The sequence below is a fragment of the Camelina sativa genome, chromosome 8 (genome assembly GCF_030686135.1).
Source record: "Camelina sativa cultivar CO46 ecotype springtype chromosome 8, ASM3068613v1".
Taxonomy (NCBI): Eukaryota; Viridiplantae; Streptophyta; class Magnoliopsida; order Brassicales; family Brassicaceae; genus Camelina; species Camelina sativa.
Window position 1 is genome coordinate 348394 of NC_141887.1, and position 21964 is coordinate 370357.

General features: G+C 38.3%; 3 protein-coding genes across 7 annotated transcripts; 1 reads left to right on the top strand and 2 right to left on the bottom strand.

The window, feature by feature from the left end:
- Window positions 1-3594: 3594 nt before the first annotated feature.
- On the top strand, window positions 3595-13714 carry LOC104705306 (mediator of RNA polymerase II transcription subunit 12). 3 transcript variants are annotated; one of them, XM_010421285.3, is made up of 14 exons: window positions 3668-4274; window positions 4976-5027; window positions 5130-5283; window positions 5364-5423; window positions 5627-5732; window positions 6089-6157; window positions 6266-6319; window positions 6444-6548; window positions 6689-6835; window positions 6920-7264; window positions 7348-9653; window positions 9758-12364; window positions 12491-12803; window positions 12899-13714. In XM_010421285.3, the coding sequence occupies exons 3-14, from the start codon at window positions 5159-5161 to the stop codon at window positions 13352-13354; spliced, it is 6693 nt and encodes a 2230-aa protein (XP_010419587.2). In that variant the 5' UTR covers window positions 3668-4274; window positions 4976-5027; window positions 5130-5158; the 3' UTR covers window positions 13355-13714. The 3 variants fall into 3 exon arrangements, with proteins under 3 accessions (XP_010419586.2, XP_010419587.2, XP_087316728.1); XM_010421284.3 differs by having other exon boundaries at window positions 3595-4274; window positions 4976-5283; XM_087460602.1 differs by lacking the exon at window positions 4976-5027 and having other exon boundaries at window positions 3714-4274.
- LOC104705309 (rop guanine nucleotide exchange factor 3-like) lies at window positions 13705-16867 on the bottom strand. Of its 3 annotated transcripts, XM_010421288.3 has the most exons (8): window positions 16341-16867; window positions 15520-15895; window positions 15325-15441; window positions 15078-15232; window positions 14928-15002; window positions 14548-14847; window positions 14123-14467; window positions 13705-14017 (listed from the first exon to the last, which is right to left on the bottom strand). In XM_010421288.3, exons 2-8 carry the CDS (start codon window positions 15848-15850, stop codon window positions 13898-13900), a joined length of 1443 nt encoding a protein of 480 aa, XP_010419590.1. In that variant the 5' UTR covers window positions 15851-15895; window positions 16341-16867; the 3' UTR covers window positions 13705-13897. The 3 variants fall into 3 exon arrangements, with proteins under 3 accessions (XP_010419590.1, XP_087316729.1, XP_087316730.1); XM_087460603.1 differs by lacking the exon at window positions 14928-15002 and having other exon boundaries at window positions 16341-16684; XM_087460604.1 differs by lacking the exons at window positions 14928-15002; window positions 16341-16867 and having other exon boundaries at window positions 15520-16236.
- An 817-nt stretch (window positions 16868-17684) lies between these two features.
- On the bottom strand, window positions 17685-19264 carry LOC104709066 (elicitor-responsive protein 3-like). Its single transcript, XM_019229163.2, has 6 exons — window positions 19117-19264; window positions 18966-19031; window positions 18743-18881; window positions 18471-18606; window positions 18123-18291; window positions 17685-17971 (listed from the first exon to the last, which is right to left on the bottom strand). The coding sequence occupies exons 1-5, from the start codon at window positions 19181-19183 to the stop codon at window positions 18136-18138; spliced, it is 564 nt and encodes a 187-aa protein (XP_019084708.1). The 5' UTR covers window positions 19184-19264; the 3' UTR covers window positions 17685-17971; window positions 18123-18135.
- Between the last annotated feature and the right edge of the window lie 2700 nt (window positions 19265-21964).

The following is a 21964-nucleotide window of genomic DNA, read 5'->3' on the forward strand; positions in this document are numbered from 1 at the left end:
ACGTTTGGGACTGTTGTTGAGAGGGTGTCGTCAAAACTTTCAGGTTGGAAAGGCCACATATTGAGTTTAGCAGGACGTATTACTTTGACGAAGTCGGTGCTGTCTTCAGTCCCAGTCAACTCGATGAGCACTATCTTATTGCCTAAATCCACTCTGTCAAGGTTGGATGCTTTATCAAGGGCTTTTATTTGGGGGAGCACCGTGGAAAAGAGAAAATAACATCTCGTGGCCTGGAAGAAGGTATGTTTACCAAAGCACGAAGGTGGATGGGGGGTTAAATCCTCTGAAATGATGAATAAAGCTCTAATTGCTAAGATTGGCTGGCGAATAATGCATGATAAAGTGAGTCTGTGGGCTCGAGTGCTTCGGTGTAAGTATAAGGTTGGTGATTATCCGGACATAACTTGGACTAGAGCCAGGGGTACTTGGTCGTCTACTTGGAGGAGTGTGGGGTCAGGTTTAAGGGATGTGGTGTTCCCAGGTTTAAGGTGGGTGCTGGGAGATGGACATTCTGTGAAGTTTTGGACAGACCATTGGTTGGGTGAGGAACCGATTGTTAATGGGAGAGTGAGGGATATACCAGCAGAGCTGATTGAGCTAAGAGTGTGTGACTTTTGGGTAGATGGTTTGGGATGGGACATGTCTCGTATTACACAGTTTGTTTCCCCTTTAGACAGGTTACAGTTGGGAGCAGTGGTGGTTGACTTATCTACTAATGCTAAGGATAAGGTGGCATGGGGAGCAACCCCAGATGGTCTTTTTACGCTATGCTCTGCTTACTCCTTCTTATCAAAACAGAAGGAACCAAGAGCGAGCATGGGGAGTTTTTTCGGAAGAATTTGGAGATCCATTCTCCCTGAAAGGATCCGAGTCTTCCTCTGGTTGGCAACTAGCCAAGTGATTATGACAAATGCTGAACGTCACAGACGTCACTTGAGTGATTCAGGGATTTGTCAAGTTTGTAAAGGTGGGGAGGAAACAATTATTCATGTATTGAGAGATTGTCCTGCTATGTCAGGACTTTGGAGCCGGATCTTATTGCCAAGTAAGAGAGGGTTGCTCTTTAGCCAGCCGTTGTTAGGATGAATATTTGGGAACTTGGGAGATATGGTGTTGCGGTTTGATGTGCCTTGGGCTATAGTCTTTGGAATGGCTGTATGGTGGGGATGGAGGTAGAGGTGTGGAAATATGTTTGGCGAGAGTGGGTAATGCCGTGATAGAGTGTGGTTTGTTAATGATAAAGCGAAGGAAGTTTTTCAGGCACATTGGCGGCAAGTAAGGGAACTCACGAGAAGGTGAGGATGGTGAGACATATTGCTTAGGCTCCGCCTCATGCTGATTGGGTTAAGTTAAACACGGACGGAGCATCTCGTGGGAATCCAGGGTGGGATGCAGCTGGGGGAGTCTTAAGAGATAGTGAAGGGAGATGGTTATATGATTTTGCTTTGAATATAAGGTTTTGTTCAGCGCTGTTGGCGAAGCTCTGGGGAATATACTATGGGTTAGTATTTGCTTGGGAGAGAAGGGTTCCTCGGGTGGAGTTAGAGGTGGATTAGGAGATTGTGGTGGGTTTTTTCAAGACTGGGATCAGTGCTGCTCATCCCATGTCGTTCCTAGTACGTTTGTGCTATGACTTTCTTTCGAAGGACTGGATAATCCGGATATCTCATGTGTATAGAGAGGCGAATCGTTTGGCAGATGGTTTGACTAACTATGCATTTGATCAACCGTTAGGATTGTACTCTTTCGAGGGTTGTCCTTCTTGTGTTCATTCAACTTTATTAGAGGATTCCATTGGGTCTGCTTACCCTCGTCATGTGCGTTTGTAGTTTAATTGTTTGTTCTTAATAAAGTAAGGGAGGCCCTTGTCTCCCTGTTTCACACCAAAAAAAACATTGTCACTTTTTCCTTTTCTTTGGACACCAATCAACACTTTCACTTACTTATATGTTCTTGTTTTAGAATATTATCCTTTTGTTAAGTTATTTGTGATACGAGATTTATCTTTGGAATGAATATAACATTTAGTGAGTTAGTTTTTGGATTAGCATAAAGAGTTAACCAATGAAAATAAAATTATTCCACTTTAAATTATGGTTGTGTTACTCCTCTTGTTTCACAAAAAGTGTCATTTTGACATAATTCACATAAAATTAAAAAAAATATGTAAATTTTTATTTTAATCCTTTATAAATAAACTAATTAAAAACATTTATCTTTCTAATTAATAAGCTCAAATATTTGGGATAAAAAAAATTAAAGACTATTAAAAATACACAATGACACTATTTTTATGACAAAATGTGTCAAAATGACACTTTTATATGAAACAGAGGGAGTATTACTTTCACGTTCTTTAATTTGAATAGGGGTGGGTATTTCGGTTTAAGTTTGGGTTTGGTTTGGTTCAGTTTATTCGGTTTTGGTAAAACTCTAACCAAACTCAACAAAAATTAGTTTGGTTTGGTTTGTGTTCGGGTCGGTTTGTGTTTGGTTTGGTTTGGTTTGGTTTTAGTTTACTTTGGTTTTAATTCGGTTTAAAAGTCAAAATAATGTAACAAAATAAAATTTATTATGGTTTTATAATAGTTAATTTAATCAAATAAATTAGAAAAGCTAGAAAAATCAAATTAATACCTAATATTAAATATAATTAAATATATATTTATATTTAGTTAATTTTATTAGAAAATTTAAAATAAAGTAAAACAGAAAACAAATGCAAGTGGTAATAGGTAAGATCACATATTTATAATTTTAATAATATTATTAATTAATCTAAGAAACACATTGGGTTATTGGTTCGGTTTGGTTTAAAACCCAACTGAACCATTTGGGTTGAGAAGAAACATAACCGAATGGTTGGAGTGTAGGATTGGGTTTGGATTGGTTCGGTTCAGTTTAAATGCCCACCGCTAAATTTGAATAACAAATGAACGAAAGTAATAAATAATAACAACGGTAACATACCTATGTAAACGATTTTCCTTCCAATTGGCTCGTTTGAGCTGATCTTGTATTTTGTTGACAAAAAAAAACAGTAACATAAATAGAAAATGACAAATATTTTGCTTAACATGAAGTTAGTATTGATTGTACTGTTACCATAAAAAGAAATATCAAAACTCGAATATCGCATGTTATTGTTGATTAATGGGTTTTTAAACTGTTGCTAAAAACACTTTTTTAAAAAACAATACTTTTACAATTGATCCAGGAAAACATTGATTGAATTCACAATTTTGAATTCGAAACGCTATAAAAAATATGTGATCGGAGATATGATGAAGCTTTTTAGATGTGGCTGCAATCTAGAGTTTAGACTATGGTTTTAATTGTTTTTTCCTAAGCTGTTTGCATTCGAAAAGTGTTACATCTATTGTAAAAACGTTTTATTTTTTTTTTCGAATATAATTTAACATTAGAAAATACTAAAAAAAAAAAGGTAAAACCAATCCATACACAAAACATGCCCTAGCTAGGAGGAGCTTGAAAATCCCAAAAAGGAAATAAAGATGGGTTGAGAAGACGAAACCCTTGTTGCATTGCATTGCATCCATCCACCATAATATATCATGTCAAAACATACAATATAGTCTCATAATAATAAGAAAATAAAATACAATTTTACCCATAAAGCCCCTAGGGGAGGTAGGGAAGAAAACGCAAGGACAAAATCGGGAATATAAACCAGAAAAGGTTAAGATTTTCTTACCAGAACAGTGTGTGTTAGATCGAATTCGATCGATCAATCGGAAGAGAGTTTGTTGGTTTGCTTGCTTCTATTTGATTCTTCTTTTTTCTTTTGGTGTTTGGTTCTTTCTTACCTCCGAAGAGCACACGAAAACAGTTTCCACATCCCAATTTACGGAATCAACAAAATCTCCAAAGAGGAATTTTTACAAAAAGCAGAGAGGAGAGGAGAGAGCATTCGTCGTCGTCATCGTCGTTACACCAAAAGTGCAGAAGAGAAGAGATTGAAAAAGAGTCAAACTTTAACCCCAAGCCCAAGACTCTTCCTTTGGCTTCTTCTTCTTTCTTCTCGTGTGCCCTTTGGTTTCTTTCTCTCCCTCTAGATTTCCCCTTTCTTGGAAACCCTTAATTTCTTCAAAGCTTGGAGCTTTGATTCTGTCTTCGTTTCCAATCTCTCTCCCCTTGATTCGTCGAATCTCGGGGTTCTTTGAGTTTTGGTCTCATCAGGGTCGAATTGCTCTCAAAACCCTAACTTTGGTTCGACTCCGGATTCTGGGGTCATCTCAAGCTTCCTCCTATTGGTTAGTTTTCGATTTTGAAACCCTAATTTTCTTTTTTAATATCTATTGGTCGTAGTTCGATTTGGTAATTTGATCAAGGTGATTGCTTTCTAGCTCATTGAGCAGATTTTTTCTTTGCTTCTATCTGGATTTGTTCTTCTTACTCTTGTATGTAGTAGCTATTTGATTTGTGTGTGTTTCAACTCGTAGTGAAATCTTCTTCTTCGATAAAGTTTGTAAATTTCTGCTTTGTTTATAGAAATATTGTTCCTGATTTATTCTCTTTTGAACTCAACTTCCAGGATTTCGTTTGTCTTCTAGTTTCGTTGCTTTATTATGGTTTGTTTACATTTACTCAAGGTCACTTTTTTTTTTTCTTCTTCTTCCTCATAGTGTAACTTACGTGTCTTCGAGGTGGGATCTGTATCATGCTAAGCTCAGACTTTCACTTGAATTGATGTATGTATGTTATAGGGAAAGTTTCAGGTTTACATTTTGAAGAGAATTTGGAAAGTATTAGGCGTTTTATATTACTTTGACAGTTAAGAGTAAGCGTAATGAGCAGCTGATCTGTGATATGATTTCAAACAACTGAATTTCGTAGGGACAAAAAATAACAATTTACAAACTGAGTTTTGAGACTATATGTGAATTTAGTGTTTCCTTTTCCGCCTATATGACTTCAGTGTAAGTTGAACACCAAGGGTAACTTTATGTTTCAGGGTTTACTTCCATCAATGGGGTTGCGCTGTCGCTAGTGCTAAGTTTTATGCTGTAAGGAGAAATTGCAATATAAGTGGAAGTCCGTGAAAAAATTTCGTATGGTGCTAGATTGTGGATTAGTTCTTAGAGTTTATTATGGTATGTTGATGTCAGAACCAGTATGCTGGCTATAGTTTGGAGAAATGCAAAGGTATCATGCTGCCAACTGCACTAGTGCAGTCAATAATAGTGCTATAGGTGGTGCATCCGCTAGGGACTCAGGACGAGCTGATTCCTCTTCAATTGGCAACTACTCGCTAAACTCCAGGCATGTCTATTGAAAGAAGTCCTTACATAGCATTATACGTTGATACATTTGAAGACGTGTGAAATCTTTCTTTACTGCAGGAGGCCACCTCCGTTGACACCCTACAAGTTGAAGTGTGAAAAGGACGGTCTGAATTCCCGGTAATTCCACTTTGACCTTATCCCTAGTTTAGTTTTTGGATAAACCCATTATAGACGATTCCTACTTTTGCTGCTTTGGGTTTGTAGCTTATGATATCACTCTTTTATCTCCGTAAGGCTAAGTCCTTTGAATGCTTGTTAATGCATGAAGTTGGCGACTCTGTTCCATTCTTGATTTGTACCTTTTCTCTAAAATATTGCAGATTAGGACCGCCTGATTTTCATCCTCCAACATCAAGTTCTCCTGAAGAAAATCTGACTAAAGAGTATGTTCAATATGGATACAAGGAAACTGTTGATGGACTTAAGGTGCGATTAACTGAATTTAATTATGCTTTCTTGTTGTGCTATTTAAAAATCATTGTTAATTATTAGTGACATGTTTGCAATAGATGTAAAGATCTTATCTTGGACCCATGCCTATGTTATTTTCCTATAGATTCCCGGCAGTAATGTAGGAATAATGTATTCCTGAGGCCGAATGTTCACTGTAGCTTGATAGATTGTAGTGATGTTTTGTTCAATATAATTTTATAGGATGCTTGCAACTCAGAAAGTCTACAGAAATTAAAATACTTTTTGATGTTAAGAGTTTTGAATTCCTTACTCCACTAGTTTTTGTCGCATTCTCTTGTGATTGAGGTTATGCTCTTTGGCCTTTATAGGAATCCGAAGAGATTATATTGTCCCAGGTCGATACTTTCTCGAAGCCTGTGGTCCTAAAATGCAAAGAGGTACGGTACTAGAGAGTATATATCAGTATTTTCTCCCCTATATATGTGATCTCTATTGGAGTTCATTTGTGTTTCACATGGAACTAAAATTCAATTTCTATCCCGCAGGCCGTCAGAAAGTGTCTTAGAGCTATCAATGAATCTCGTGCACTCAAGCGCAAGGTAATCGAGATATTCTCTTCCTTTTCAATTTAGATTGTGCTCTCTGTGCAGGATTCAGGGTATAAGAATGAGTTGAATATTCTTATATTACTTATAATACATAATCGCCGTAATTAAATGGCAGGCTGGTCAAGTTTATGGGGTGCCTCTCTCTGGTTCGCTTCTATGTAAGCCTGGATTTCCAGAACAGAGATCATGTGGGGAGGAGACAAAGAAAAAATGGATCGAGGTACCCTGGCATATCATTATATGCTTATCCAAACTTCTTATTAATGCTCCTTTGATCCATGTTTGTTGCCGTACACTCGTAGCTGCCATATGTTCGTAAAGAAGAATATTCAACTCATTCTTGCTCTCATTTTTTCACAGAGTTTATCGCAACAGCACAAAAGATTACGCTGTTTGGCTGATAACATTCCTGGATATAGGAGAAAAACCTTATTTGAAGTCCTTATAAGGAACAACGTCCCGTTATTGAGAGCTACTTGGTTTATAAAAGTGACTTATCTCAATCAGGTACATTGTTGGACAATTAATCTAATATCTCAAATTAGTTTCTCATTCTGTTGGACGATATCAAGTTTTGCTAATAATGTGCAGGTGCGACCTAGTCCTGCTGCTATTTCTTCAGGAACACCTGACAAGACACATGCTTCTCGGTGTGAACAATGGACAAAAGATGTTATTGAATATTTGCAATACCTCTTGGATGAACTTTTGTCACGAAATAGCTCATTTCCTGCTCAGCAAACTAGAGATAGGTCACCGCAGATGCTTTATACAGGATCAGTGCAAAAGATTAGTCCAGCATCAGCAAGCCTTTATGGGGAGGAAACATCTCTGCATTTTAAATGGTGGTATATGGTGCGTCTTCTACAATGGCACCATGCCGAAGGGCTTCTTTTTCCTAATCTCATTGTTGATTGGGTTCTCCGGCTCTTACAGGTATGGTGTTAGATTAATTTATAGACTCTAGATAGATTTTCTTTTCTTCGGCTTTGTAAATTTTTTCTTTTGCTTTACTGCAGGAAAAGGAGGTCTTTGAAATTTTGCAGTTGCTACTCCCCATCGTGTATGGTGTTTTAGAGAGCATTGTTCTCTCTCAGACATATGTACAGAGTCTTGTAGCTATTGCTGTCCGTTTCATTCAGGAACCTGCTCCTGGTGGATCTGATCTTGTTGATAACTCTCGAAGAGCTTATACTCTCTCTGCGCTAATTGAGATGGTTCGCTACTTGGTACTTGCTGCATCCGACACGTTTGTTGCTTCGGATTGCTTCCCTCTTCCTCCTCCTGTAACAGCACGTGGACCCAATGATGTGAGCTATACGTCAAAGGCTTATGAGAATCTGAAAAGTAATTCTGCAGATATTTCTACCCAGGTTCAAGGAAGAGGAGTTGATTCCCGGTTTGAGTTCCTTTCTTTTGATTATACCATTTCAACCATTCAAAGAAGTGCAGATGATTTGGCAAAGATAGCTAGCACTGGTTATCCTCAACATAATGTGGCTAAAGCTGTTCAGGCCTTGGATAAAGCTTTGTCAGATGGAGATATCAGAGCTGCTTACAGTTACCTCTTTGAGGACCTTTGCAATGGAGCCGTTGATGAGACCTGGATAGCTGAAGTGAGTCCATGCTTAAGATCATCTCTTAGATGGATTGGCGCTATTAGCACATCCTTTGTTTGCTCCGTTTTTTTCCTTATTGAATGGGCGACATGTGATTTTAGAGATTTCCGCGCTGGTGTGCCTAAAGATATCAAGTTCTCTGGCAGAAAAGATTGTTCTCAGGTGTATTTAGTCATTCAGCTTCTGAAGCAAAAGATTCTGGGTGGAGAATTCGCAGCTCGCAAAGGAAAGAATCGTCGCAGCAATTTTCTTAATGTTTCTAAACCTAGCAGTCCGATGGATGCATTTGAAAGTCCGGGGCCATTACATGATATCATAGTCTGTTGGATTGATCAGCATGAGGTACACAGGGGAGGAGCAAAACGCTTGCAATTGCTGGTATTTGAACTTATACGTTCTGGAATCTTTAATCCCATAGCATACGTGAGACAACTCATAGTTAGCGGGATGATCGATGTGATTCAACCTGCTGTTGATCCTGAAAGGAGAATGAGACACCATCGCATATTGAAACAGCTACCTGGCTGTTTTGTACATGAAACCTTAGAGGAAGCTCAGATCTTTGGAGGGGATAAGCTTTCCGAGGCTGTGAAAACTTATTCTAATGAACGCCGTCTTCTTCTTCGAGAGTTACTTGTTAAGAAAGGTAAATATTGGAATAAATTAATTCTGTCTGATCAGAAGTCAAAGAAAAATTCCTCTTCCCTTCCGTCTGTTGTTTTTCGGACGTGTAATGCCATGGCCGATAGTGAGGGACCTCACAAACATACCAAGAGTAGTGTGGATATTAGAGAACTAAAGGAGCGCATATCAGCTCTACTGCAGTTTCCAGGTATGTCATATGGTGTGAGAAATCCAATGCGAGATGAATTTCAAAGTAGTGTTAAGAGATCAAGTGGATCTGTGTATAGCAAGATTTACCAACCAGAAGCTACACCAGGGTGTGAAGACTGTAGAAGAGCAAAAAGACAAAAAATGAGCGATGAAAAGAGCTCTTGCTATCAAGGGAATTCACCAATTGCATCAGATGAAGAAGATAACTGGTGGATCAAGAAAGGTTTAAAAACTCTGGAGTCTTCGCTGAAGGTTGATCCTCAGATAGAGTTAACTAAGCAAGTACCACGGGGTAGGCAGAAGATGGCACGCAAGACACAGTCGCTGGCTCAACTACAAGCTGCTAGGATTGAAGGTAGCCAGGGCGCTTCAACAAGTCATGTTTGCGATAATAAAGTAATCTGTCCTCATCATGGCCCTGGAGTGGAAGGAGAGAATCATAAAGTGGTTGATGTGTTTAGAACTTCTACCCCTGTGGATATTGTATCTGTTGGAAAATCTTTGAAGCAGCTACAGTTTGTTGATAAGCGGTCTATTGCAGTTTGGCTAACAACTCTGGTTCGGCAACTTGTTGAAGAGCCCGAAAAGAGCAGTGTGAAAGTTGGGCAGTTCAATAGAGGTACTCCAGTTGAGGAGAAGAGCACAAGTAGGTGGAAGCTTGGGGTCGATGAGCTATCTACTATATTATTTCTCTTGGATATCTCTCTTGACTTTGTTTCAGTGGTTAAATTTCTTTTTTGGCTGTTGCCAAAGGCCAACAGTAGCCCAAGTTTTGCCGTTCAGGGTGGAAGAAACCTTCTAATAATGCCAAGGAATGTTGCAAACAACATGTGTGAGATAGGGGAGGCTATTTTAGTATCATCACTGAGGAGGTGGGTTTTACTTCCTGTTCAATAAGTAAACATTCATTAGTAATATATATTTTGACGATGTATTTCTAGAAATTTAATCGGTTTATATCATCAATTTCTTTCAGGTATGAAAATATTCTACTTTCAGCAGATCTTGTTCCTGAGGCCATGACAGCTTTGATGAACCGTGCTGCATCACTTATGTCCAGTAATGGAAAAATTTCTGGATCAGCAGCCTTAGTTTATGCTCGCTATATTTTGAAAAGATATGGAAGTCTTCCCAGTATTGTGGAATGGCATAACAATTTCAAAGCAACATGCGAAAAGAGACTTCTCTCTGAACTAGATCATACGCGATCAGGAAATGGTGAGTATGGGATCCCCCTTGGAGTTCCAGCAGGAGTTGAAAATCCAGATGACTATATACGTAAAAAAATCAGCATTGGCGGTACACGTCCTTCAAGAGTGGGTTTGAATATGCGAGATGTTGTGCAACGACATGTTGAAGAGGCGACTCATTATCTCAGAAAACTCATTGGTACTGGTACTATGAAAGCCTCACTTGCTGAGAAAAACGATGACGGGTTTCAGGTGGCTCAACAAATTGTAGTTGGACTAATGGACTGCATTAGACAGACTGGCGGTGCAGCTCAAGAGGGTGATCCCACTTTGGTTTCTTCTGCGGTTTCTGCAATTGTAAACAGTGTAGGCCTTTCGATGGCAAGGATTTCAGAGTTCTCTTTGGGAACCATTCATCAGACTCATCCATCTGGCATCGATTCATCTAATTTTGCTCGATACATTTTGCAAATTCATATAACCTGCCTATGCCTTCTAAAGGAAGCTCTTGGAGAGCGTCAAAGCCGAGTGTTTGAAATAGCACTTGCAACAGAAAGTTCCACTGCTCTTGCTGGAGCTTTTTCCCCTGGGAAGGGATCCCGAGGTCAGCATCAGCTATCTCCTGAATCCTATGATTCAAATGCGAACAATTCAACAAATGATTTGCCGAATGGTACTAGCAAAATAGCGGCGAGCAGAGCAACAAAAGTTGCAGCTGTATCTGCACTTGTTATAGGTTCTATCACACATGGTGTTATAACCCTTGAAAGGATTGTTGGTCTGCTGAGACTAAAGGAGTACCTAGATTTTGTTCAGTTTGTAAGGCGTACAAAATCAAGTTCTAATGGCAGTGCTAGGTCCATGGGAGCGTCTAAAGTGGAAAGCCCTATTGAAGTGTATGTACATTGGTTCAGACTCCTTGTTGGTAATTGCAAAACTGTTTCGGAAGGGCTGGTTTTGGAGCTTGTGGGAGAATCTTCCGTGGTGGCTATATCACGTATGCAGCGCATGCTTCCGCTGAAATTGGTCTTCCCACCAGCTTATTCAATTATTGCGTTTATTCTATGGAGGCCTTTTGTTTTGAATAATATCTCTAACTCCAGCGTCCATGAAGACACTCACCGCCTTTATCAGTCTTTGACAATAGCCTTCCATGATGTTATTAAGCACCTTCCTTTTCGAGACGTGTGTTTGAGAGACACCCAGGAACTTTATGAACTGATCGTTGCTGATTCCACAGATGCTGATTTTGCGTCGGTATTTGAATCGATTGGTTTGGATATGCACTTGAAATCTGTGGCCTTTGCTCCTCTTCGAGCGCGTCTTTTCTTAAATTCTATAATTGATTGTAAGGTGCCATCCTCTGGCTATTCCCATGAAGGAGTTAGTGAAGCAAAAAACCGGCACCAGGGAAATGGAACAAAGCTTGTGGACAAGCTTGTATCTGTATTAGATTGCCTGCAACCTGCAAAATTTCACTGGCAGTGGGTGGAACTCAGGCTGCTTCTAAATGAGCAAGCCCTAACTGAGAAACTCGAAAATCACGATATGCCTTTGGCAGATGCAATACGATCTTCCTGTCCTACCTCTGAGAAGCCTGAGGCCTCTGAGAATGAGAAAAATTTCATTCAAATCCTCCTCACAAGGTTATTGGTTAGACCTGATGCGGTCCCACTTTTCTCAGAAGTGGTTCATCTCTTTGGTAGATCGGTTGAGGAATCAATGTTGAAGCAAGCTGAATGGTTTCTAGCAGGCCAAGATGTTCTTTTTGGACGAAAAACAATCAGACAAAAACTGATTATTGTAGGTGAAAGCAAAGGACTTCCCACTAAACCTCAGTTTTGGAAACCTTGGGGTTGGTGCAGCAGCTCCAGTTCTGATCCTATTACGGCAAACAAGGCAGATAAGAAAAGGAAGTTGGAAATTACTTCTATTGAAGAAGGGGAAGTGATCGAGGAAGGGTCAGGTTCAAAAAAGGTATTGTTACCCCGAGCATTAGATGAGAATAGTCCAACTGTTAGCTATGGGATTACAACTGAGAGGGCTTTTGTTCAGCTAGTGCTTCCATGCATAGACCAAAGCTCTGATGAATCTCGCAGTACCTTTGTGAATGAGTTGGTTAGACAGTTTAGCAATATTGAGCAGCAATTGAGTTCAGTTACCAACCGCAGTACAACAAACAACAAGCACATGGGAACTGCTTCTTCTGGGTCTGAGATTTCATCAAATAAAGGAAGTACCCGGAAGGGCCTTCGCGGTGGCAGCCCTAGTTTGGCAAGAAGATCCTCAACCAATGCTACTGACACTGCGCCACCGCCTTCCCCTGTTGCTTTGAGAGCTTCTATGTCATTACGGTTACAATTTCTTCTAAGATTACTGCCTGTCATCTGCGGGTACTCACTATCTTCCATTTTCTTTTTTCGTTTAACCAGATTTGTTGAAACGTCATATGAATTGGCTCTTTTCGAGTTACTGAATTAAATCTGGGTTATCTTTTTGTATGGCGATTTATTTTCCAGGGAACCTTCGTTTAGGAACACAAGACAAGCACTTGCATCTACAATAGTTCGTTTGCTTGGAAGCCGAGTTGTTTATGAAGATTATGCTGTATGCTCTCCTCGTAGTGACCCATCAAAGGTGGAGACAGATTCAACATTAGATCCTTCTGCCATGGCAGATCTCTCTAGTGAAGTCTTATTTGACCGGTTACTGTTTGTACTCCATGGGCTGTTAAGCAATCACCAGCCAAATTGGCTAAAGCCAAGGCCTCTCTCTAGTGAATCATCCAAAGACTTTACCTTGTTTGACCGCGATGCAGCAGAGAGCTTACAGGTTTGTGAGATTTTTTTTTGAAAAATCCTTTAGAATCTGTCCGACTCAAAATACAATTTGTGAAGTTTTTTTTCTTCTTCTTGTCAACAATGCAGAATGAGCTTTCGCGGATGCAGTTACCAGACACCATTAGATGGCGGATACAAGCAGCGATGCCCATCCTTTTTTCTTCTCTACGCTGTTCTCTCTCGTGCCAGCCTCATTCTGTTCCGCCAACCGCAGTCACACTTGTTCAACCTTCTGGATCTGGTGGTGGTGGACCCATTCAAAGAAACTCCCCTGCCTTGCCGAAAACTGGAACTGCAGCAGCACAAGGGAAGCTGAAGCAGACAATGTTGTCACCACCTCAACAACAACAAGAAGTAGACAACACAGATGTGGTTGACCCATGGACGCTTCTCGAAGATGGGACAAGTTCAGGTCTATCAAGCAGCAACGTTTCAAATAGCAGTGACATGGCCAATCTTCGAGCCACCTGTTGGCTGAAAGGTGCAGTGAGGGTCAGACGGACTGATCTAACTTATGTTGGTTCAGTAGACGACGACAGCTGAATTATTCTACTGTTTCATAGTTTTTGTTTTTGATGATCAAGAGAGCTCTGGAAAAGTGAGAAGCAAGGAGCAAAAGGCTTGGATCTTCGGTGCCTTAGACTGTACTATCATTTATTGAGGGCTCATGAAGAAGGAAGTCTGAATGAGAAATCTCTTATGAGTCTGTGTGCCTTCTTCAGATCTTTGTATCTTAATTACTAACCCTTTTGCTTTTTGGTCACACCACTTCATACCCCCCCGGACCCATGCTGGTTCGGAACCCTGTTGTATATATAGGGATTCGAAATTAATTGTCTCAGTTCACCATTGCTGGTCACACCATTATTTATGATCCACTAAAAAAATTATTATTCCTCTGAACTTTTATATTGATGAAGAACACTTGTCTCTCTTTTTGTTCTTCCTTATAAATGGGGAAACGTAGCTGATTACTATAAATACAAAATATGTTTCTGGATATATTTTCAATCATTGATTTGCTTTACAAGAGATGGAACCAGAAACATAGGAATCTTCTCAAAAGTCTCTACTAGAGCTTTATTATTATTCACTACCTCTCATGGTTTTGTCTACATAGAGAACATCATCAATCCAAGCAACTATGTTAAATGCTAAACCTTCAAGTACTCTTGAATAGCTCTCCAACACTGCTTTTCCAACATCCTGCAAACCAAAAAAAACAACACTTTTTAGAAAATCTCAATAAAATAATTATGATAATGCACAATCATAATTCAACTGACTTTTTCTTTCATCCTTCAGTTTTACCTTATTGTATTGAATCTTGCATATGTCTAATGATGTCTGAGACAATTCTGGATAACGCTGTTTCAAACAGAAGAGCAGAGTCTCTGCTCTCTCAGCCATAACATAGTTCTTGTCTGTTCTCTCTGTAGTTGACATAAGATCTTTCACCAGGTTCCATGAGTTCTTAGAGTTACTAAGACAAGCTTTGCGTCTCCATGTATACATCGAAGCTTCTACTCTATCTGCTAACTGAACAGCTTCATGCTCAGAGCCTATGTTCAGACAATCTAAGAGTTGTTCTGGGAAAAACCGACCCGAACTACTCATGTAACGGTAAATTGAATCTCCAACACTGCTTTTACCACACTGCAGAGATTAAAAATCCAATATTAGACTCAAAACCGAATCGTTAAGACTCTAGTAAAACATAAAAGGTGTAAAAAAACCTTTGGAAGAGTTGTCATGTATGAGTCTGGTATCTCCATTTCACTGAGAATGCTACTGTTGATAGCCATTGCAGCTTTGTGAATCTGATTGGTACTCTCTCTCTTGTTTTTGAGTTGTTTTCTGGCCTTATCTGACAAACCTTCTGATGGCACTAGAGGAACCGGTAGCCACCATTTCTCTTCTTTCCTTTGTACTATAACTTTCCTGAATGATCCAGTCGCAGAACGCGCAGATTTCATCGATAAACTTCCTTCTTCTGCATACCAAAACTCTGTGTTCTGGAAACTGTCCAATGCTTCCTGTAACAAAACAAAAAATGATGTTCCGTAATCAAACCAAATAATCATAGGAACATCTATACATCTTTGGATATATTTACCATAAGCATTGAATCAAGCTTTCTCAAAGCAGGCAAGTTGATATAGATATCTGCTCTAGGTCTACTCTCCATCACCTGTAAAACCCACTAACAATGTTTTCATTTTTTCCATTTCTCATTTTTTTTTCCTGTTTACATCAAGTTATTTACCTCAACAGTAGCTCCATTGCTTAGACTCTGACATCTAGGGATGAATTCAACTATGTAATCGCAAACCGATAAAAGACAGTTCATTTCTCTTTTCCACAATGCTCTTTTCTCTGTTTCTAACGGCTCTAACCTCAGATTCTGTCCAAACACTGTAGCTGCAAACATTAAAAAATACATGCATCAGATGAAAATATTCTACAACAAGAGAAGTAGAGAACCATAGGCTGTGTGAAAGATGAACGTTTACCATAAAGATTAGTAATTGCGTTTGAGATCGTCACAGCAGTGCAAACTCCTTTACCACTCCCTGACATATCTTCTCCAAGTAGAAGTTTTGCGAATCTTTCCTTCATTGTCTCAAGTTCTGCAAATACCATAAAGCTCATTTTAATTATTGACATAAGGAAAAAAAAAAAAAAGTAGAGAAGAGAGAACACAGCACCTGGTTCTGAAATTTCTTGGACTGCAAGATTTTCATTTGATTGCATCCCTAAACCAGAGAGACATTTGGTGCTCTCATCAGACTTAGACTCAGTGAGGACAGGACAATTACAAGGAGAAGCTTCACTACAGAAGCTGTTGGTTTCATCAATATGGTCTGAAAAGCCTGAAGTGCTCTCAGAACAAGTTCGAGGATAAACAAAGGAATCTATGCTCATCGTCGAGTAAACCGGGGTTTCTGATGCTGATTGATCATTTGGGTCAATGGATCTAGGTGATTGATGATGATAACCCACTTCATCGTTTTCATCTTGATTCGATAAATTCTCCATCTTTAAAGCTCAAAACTCCTCCTCAAAGGTCTCTCTCTGTTTCTTCTAAATAAGTAACCACACACAAAAAAAAAAAATGTAAACTATAGCTCCAAATATTTGCTGTGATATTAATTAGGGTTTCAAGAAACTTTCGAAAATTTGAAACCGGGAGTTTTTGGGTTTTGGAAAGTGAAATTTCTAAGGACCTAAAGAACAATAAAGCAAGAACAAATAAAAAAAGAGCAAAAATTAAAGCAAAGAAAAAAAAAAGCAGAGAAAAGAATGAAGGATAAAAAAATCAGGTCAAATGAGAACTTTAAAAATCACGATTTTATTGAAAACTTCATCGGAGTTTTTTTGCAGAACAAGAACAAATATATTATTCAAAATATAAGTTCCATAGAGATCACAAAATGAGAGAAAAGTCTGAAACTTTAAGTTTGAAAAGAACGTTAAAGTTAAAAAAAAAAAAAAAAAAATCAAAGCAACGGTCTTTATTTGATATTACCTTTAAAGCTTCTTCTTGAATTTGAAACCTTCTCAGTTCTTACGTTTAAAGCAAATAAATTTTGAACGTTCAAAAAACCAAATTCCCTCCTGTCGAATCCAAACAAAACCCCTCTCTTTAAGCCGGCCACCGGAAAAATGTGGACCGTCCAATGAAAGGTACGATCCTCGATCTGCTGACGATGAAGTGGCTTTTCCTTGGCTTCAACAAGTGTTGTTTTTTTTTTCTATGAGAAAAAAAATACAAATACCCCTTTCCCTTTTAAGTTCAAGAGCTATTTGTGTCTATTTGGCTGCCTACTACTATACTTTATCATTTTCTTGTTGGCTCAAAATATGGACTATAGTTTTCTATCAGAAACATATCTTTGATTAGTGGATCCTTCCAACACACACACAAATAACAAATTAATAAATTATTAGCTCCCATTGGAAATTACATATATGCTAAGTTATTAATGATTGCACATTTGCGACCAATGATCAATTTATGCGACCAATGATCAATCTATCTTTCTTTTTTTCTTTTTTTTTTCCGTTTTCATAATTATACATATATCACATCTTTTCACTTTACGTATTTTCAGAAAAAAAAAAATATTTTCACTTTACATCTCATGTAAAATTTTAGCATTATTTGTTTAAAAAGAAAATCCGGGATTATTTATAATAATTACTAGCTACAACTCGTTCATATCAATTTGTTGAACTCCAAATATTTAATTATATGAAAGATCTTGATTGAAACTAAGATGAGATACGAGTGAATGTTCAAAGTATATATATTATCTCTTGACCTTTTATATTTTAAAGAAGTAATCTTTGGTCGGTCTATAGACTATAGTAACACCTCCACTGGGAATTTTTTCTAAAAAATTTATGTGTCAACCCGTTTATTAAATTAGACCAAGTATCACATGGCTGGAGTTTAGCTTATCCCCATGTAGCCTACACGATTAACTGCAACTCATAATTGGTGATTGATTAGATATATAAGTTTTAGTTTAATGTATTTTCAGTTTGAGTTATATACTTACAGTTTATTAGCACATGATAATTTAATGTAATGGAGAAGACAAATGCATATTGCATGGTTCAGTTCGTGCGTGGGACGACGTGCGTCCCATTTTCTCCTTGTATACCGTACACGCATATCCTACACGCATTTTATAGCATATAATTAATCTATGGGCCATTATTTTTAGTGTAATATGGACTATGATATTATACAATATCAACTACTTTCAACATTTTGTTAAGATATTAAAAGTATGTTTAGTATATGTATATCTAATTTATTTCAAAAAAAGAACAAAATTATAGCTAGAAGAAAGTGAACTAAAGACAATGCTGATATTATTTATTATATTGGTTGGGAAACTAAATGAAAGTAAGAAAAATGTTACATCAAAAGATATAAATGCAGACCATTCATTACATTAAATTTGAAGGTGAAAAAGATTAAAGTCATCAACAGTTTCGTATTCTTGCCCATCACGATACCGTGAAAGGGTTGATTGTGAAACCCTAGCTACGAATAAGAAGAGGGAACAACATTGTTTATAGTCGAAGAAACGATATAAGGTAGTTTTGCATTAATTGATGAGAGACCTTGCCCATGCAGCTATGAACCTAAAATGTTTGCACAAACTCAGAAATCAAATAAATGTCATTGCTAGTACTTTGATAAAATCCGAATTGGGTTATGATATAAGCACAATGTGAATCTGAAATATATGTAATTAATTATTAAAGAGCGAAAGAAAAGAGTTTTGTAGCTAACCCTTTTTAGCATGTTAGTTCTCTTTAAGCTGATATTTGTTTGTTTTCCGAAAGCAGTAGAGCAGAAACCTTAACAAAGGGAGTTTCATCAGATTCAGAATTGGGGAAATTGGTTCTTCACGGTTTTTGGCCTCCATCTTCACCTCCCATGCTTTCCTCTGCGATTTATCCTAGAAAAATAAACGTTTTCTTTGAGAGATTTCGATATCCTACGTTATTGTCGATGTTCTAGAATATTTCAGCATGTATACCCCTAATTAGATTAATTAATAAATCACAAAGATTCTCCTGATGTGCTAAAAGAATCGAATTTATGCTTCGATAGTTACATGAGTATGTAGTTACTTACCGTTGCAATGAATCTCAATCCGATTTTTAGTTGGCCTTTGAAAGTATTATCGTCAAGAACAACATTGTATGGAGCTGGTTTAGTTTCCATGTATCCTCTGTCACATCCTTCGGTTACTATCCCTTCAAGATGAATCCTGAACACCAAAAAGAGTCACAAACACATGGATGGTAATTATATTATATATATATATATATATATATATATATATATATATTGCTAATACTAATAGTTAAACCACTCAAGAATCAGTTTCTGCAAGAAAAACTTACATGGTTTCACCGACAAATCCACCATCCTTGAAGAGCTCTTTGTCCATGATTCTAAATTTGATGTGGGTCAGCTTCTTCCATTGAGACATAGGGAAATCGAAGACAAACTTTTGGTTCCACAATGCATTATCATTATCACCTATTGAACCAAATTTTTTTTCTAATTTATAATTTGGCTTAGAAGAAAAACAAATTAAAATCACCGCAGTAACAAAAAGTGAACCTTTTGACATTTTGCTAGGGTATTCCTTTGTCCCACATTGTAAGAGCACAAAATACACAGGACTTCCTGCCAACCAAAATGATCAATACAAAGATTTTAGTTTGCTGTATAATAACATATGAAGAAAGTTTGTCTTTCTCTTTATAATCACCAATAAAATTTGTGTGTGTGATTCCATGAGCATCAACGAGAAATACTTCCAATATTCCTCTCTTCATATTATTAAAATATCCAAACAAAATCAAATACTTCGAAGACTCTACGAAACTAATTGAAAGAGTCGTGAAGCTAAATCAATCGGAGAGATTGAATGTGAAACCATGAAGTTTTATATTGCACGAAGTTTTAAAAAAACGGATTTTGATATTTAAAACTTCTTTGCAGGCTCTATGAGTTAGAAACGAACACCATAAATAACGCATTCAAGAAAATAATCAACAGTTTTCAATAAATAACCTTTTTAGAAAGTTACATCTAAATATCAAAATCCGTTTTTTTTAAAGGATTCAGCAAGAAACTGAAGCGCAAAATCATCCAATGAATTAATCTATATATCAAGAAGGAAGTTGAGATTTGACATTGGCATACACTCAAGTGAGACAAACAAAAGAGAACAAAATATACGTCAGTACCTCACTGATCGGATTTGCACGAACAGTTCCTTCTTATCAGACGGGTCTGTTTCGGCCCAACTTAACATTTAAAAAGCCTACATAGAGGACCAAGTCAATTACTTGAGGTTTAAGGTAAACCTTATGATGACAACGCAATATAAAATGTCGGCAGAATAATTGAATTATTAACTTTAACGAATCCCACATCCGAAAAATTTGACGTTCTAAGCTAGTATATAATAAGGATGACTTCTAGTGTGAATAAACAAGAACTAGTTTTGAAAAACTGAACTTTACTGTATTATTCTCCTTAACTTACAATTATAGAGTGAGTTCTTATTTATACAATTTTGAGGAACATTCTAGGTTCTTTGACCACACACCTAATCTCATGATAAATGGTGAATATCTACGCCTCCTCTAATGACAGAAGAGAATCATAACGGCTCGATAGTACAATGTCACCATCTTGTTCAGGTAATGTCTTTGTCACCTGCCTCTGCTTTGTCCCTTTGTCGCCTTGTTGCAGAGAAGGACAGAGTTGTTGAACTGTCGGACTCTGTTTTGGTAGTGGGCTTCTCATGTGTAGGCCAGAGCCCAAAACACTTTTGTCTTGGACTTGATGTTGTAGACTCTCATCCCCCCGCAAACTGATGGTGGGAGGCATCGCAACATTCAGTTTGTAACGAAGACGTTGGAAAGCTTGTCGGGGAAGAGACTTCGTAAAGATGTCCGCAAGTTGTAACGCAGCCGGAACATGTTGAACCTCAAGAAGACCAAGAGCAACTCTCTCACGAACATAATGATAGTCAACTTCGATATGCTTGGAGCGATTGTGGAAAACTGGATTAGCAGAGAGATAAACAGCCGAGAGATTATCACAACGAAGAATGGCCGGCCTAGTTTGAACAATGCCCAAGTCACGAAGCACAAAAGATATCCAAGTTAACTCTGATGCAGCTGCTGCAAGGGCTCTGTATTCAGCTTCGGTTGATGATCTCGAGACTGTAGGTTGGCGTTTTGCAGACCAGGAAATCAGAGTTGAACCAAGCAATGAGCAAAAACCTGTCGTAGACCGTCGTGTGTCTTGACACCCGGCATAGTCACTGTCGCTGTATGAAACCAATGGTAAGTCATCACTGTAAGATACCAACGACAAGTCACTGTTCCGATGCATATGTAAGCCCATCTTTGTAGTCCCTCTTATATATCGCAAGATGCGCTTTAAGAGATGAAAATCTGATTCGGTTGGAGCATGCATCCGCTGGCAGATAAAATTGACTGCAAACTGTATATCCGGTCTCGTGATTGTCATATATTGAAGCTTACCTGCAAGACTGCGAAAGTAGCTTGGCTCAGAGAAGAGACGCGTATCCTTAAACACTTGATCCAGTCGTTGAGGCAGCGGTGTATGGACAGGATTGCATTTGGACATACTAGCATGATGCAGAATCTCCTCTGCATACTTGGATTGACTAAGAAACAAGCCGTTGGAAAACGACTGAGCTTGAATGCCTAAGAAATAGTGAATATCTCCAAGGTCCTTCATGGCGAATTTTGTATTCAGCTTTGCAATTAGAGACTTGAAAAGAGCAGAGTTGGAACCGGTTAACAAGATATCATCCACATACAACAAGATGACCATAGTATCACCATGATGATGATAAACAAAGAGAGAGGGGTCGGCTTTGCTGCACACAAAGCCATATTCAATGAGAAAGTTACTGAACTTATCAAACCAAGCCCTAGGAGCTTGTTTCAGTCTATGGAGGGCTTTCTTCAAAGAACACACATGATTTGGCTTTGCAACATCCTCAAAGCCTGGAGGTTGAATCATGAAGACTTCCTCCTGTAAATCACCATGCAAAAAGGCATTTTTTACATCTAACTGAGTAATGCTCCAGTTCTTGGAAGTAGCAACTGCTAGAACGATACGAATGGTAGATGTTCGAACCACGGGACTATATGTCTCTGTAAAGTCCACACCCGCTTCTTGATCGTATCCCTTGGCCACCAGCCTCGCTTTAAGTTTGGTTAGAGAACCATCAGCGTTTAACTTGACAGTGAACACCCATCTGCATCCAAGGATATTCATCTCAGCAGTCGCAGGAGTCAAGATCCAAGTGTTATTCTTGTAAATAGAATCGAGCTCCTCAAGCATAGCTTGTCGCCAACCCGTATGAGCCAAGGCCTCAGCTATTGTTGTTGGTAACGACGGCATGGTCTTTCTTGCAACCAAAGCATATCGAGGATTAGGTTTTCGAATCCCATGCTGAGACCGAGTAGTCATCGAATGACCTCCTGACTCAACAGCAGGAATCTCGGAGGCACCAACATCTTCAATTTCTGGTGTATTTGGAGCAGAGTGAATTATAGGACAGAGTT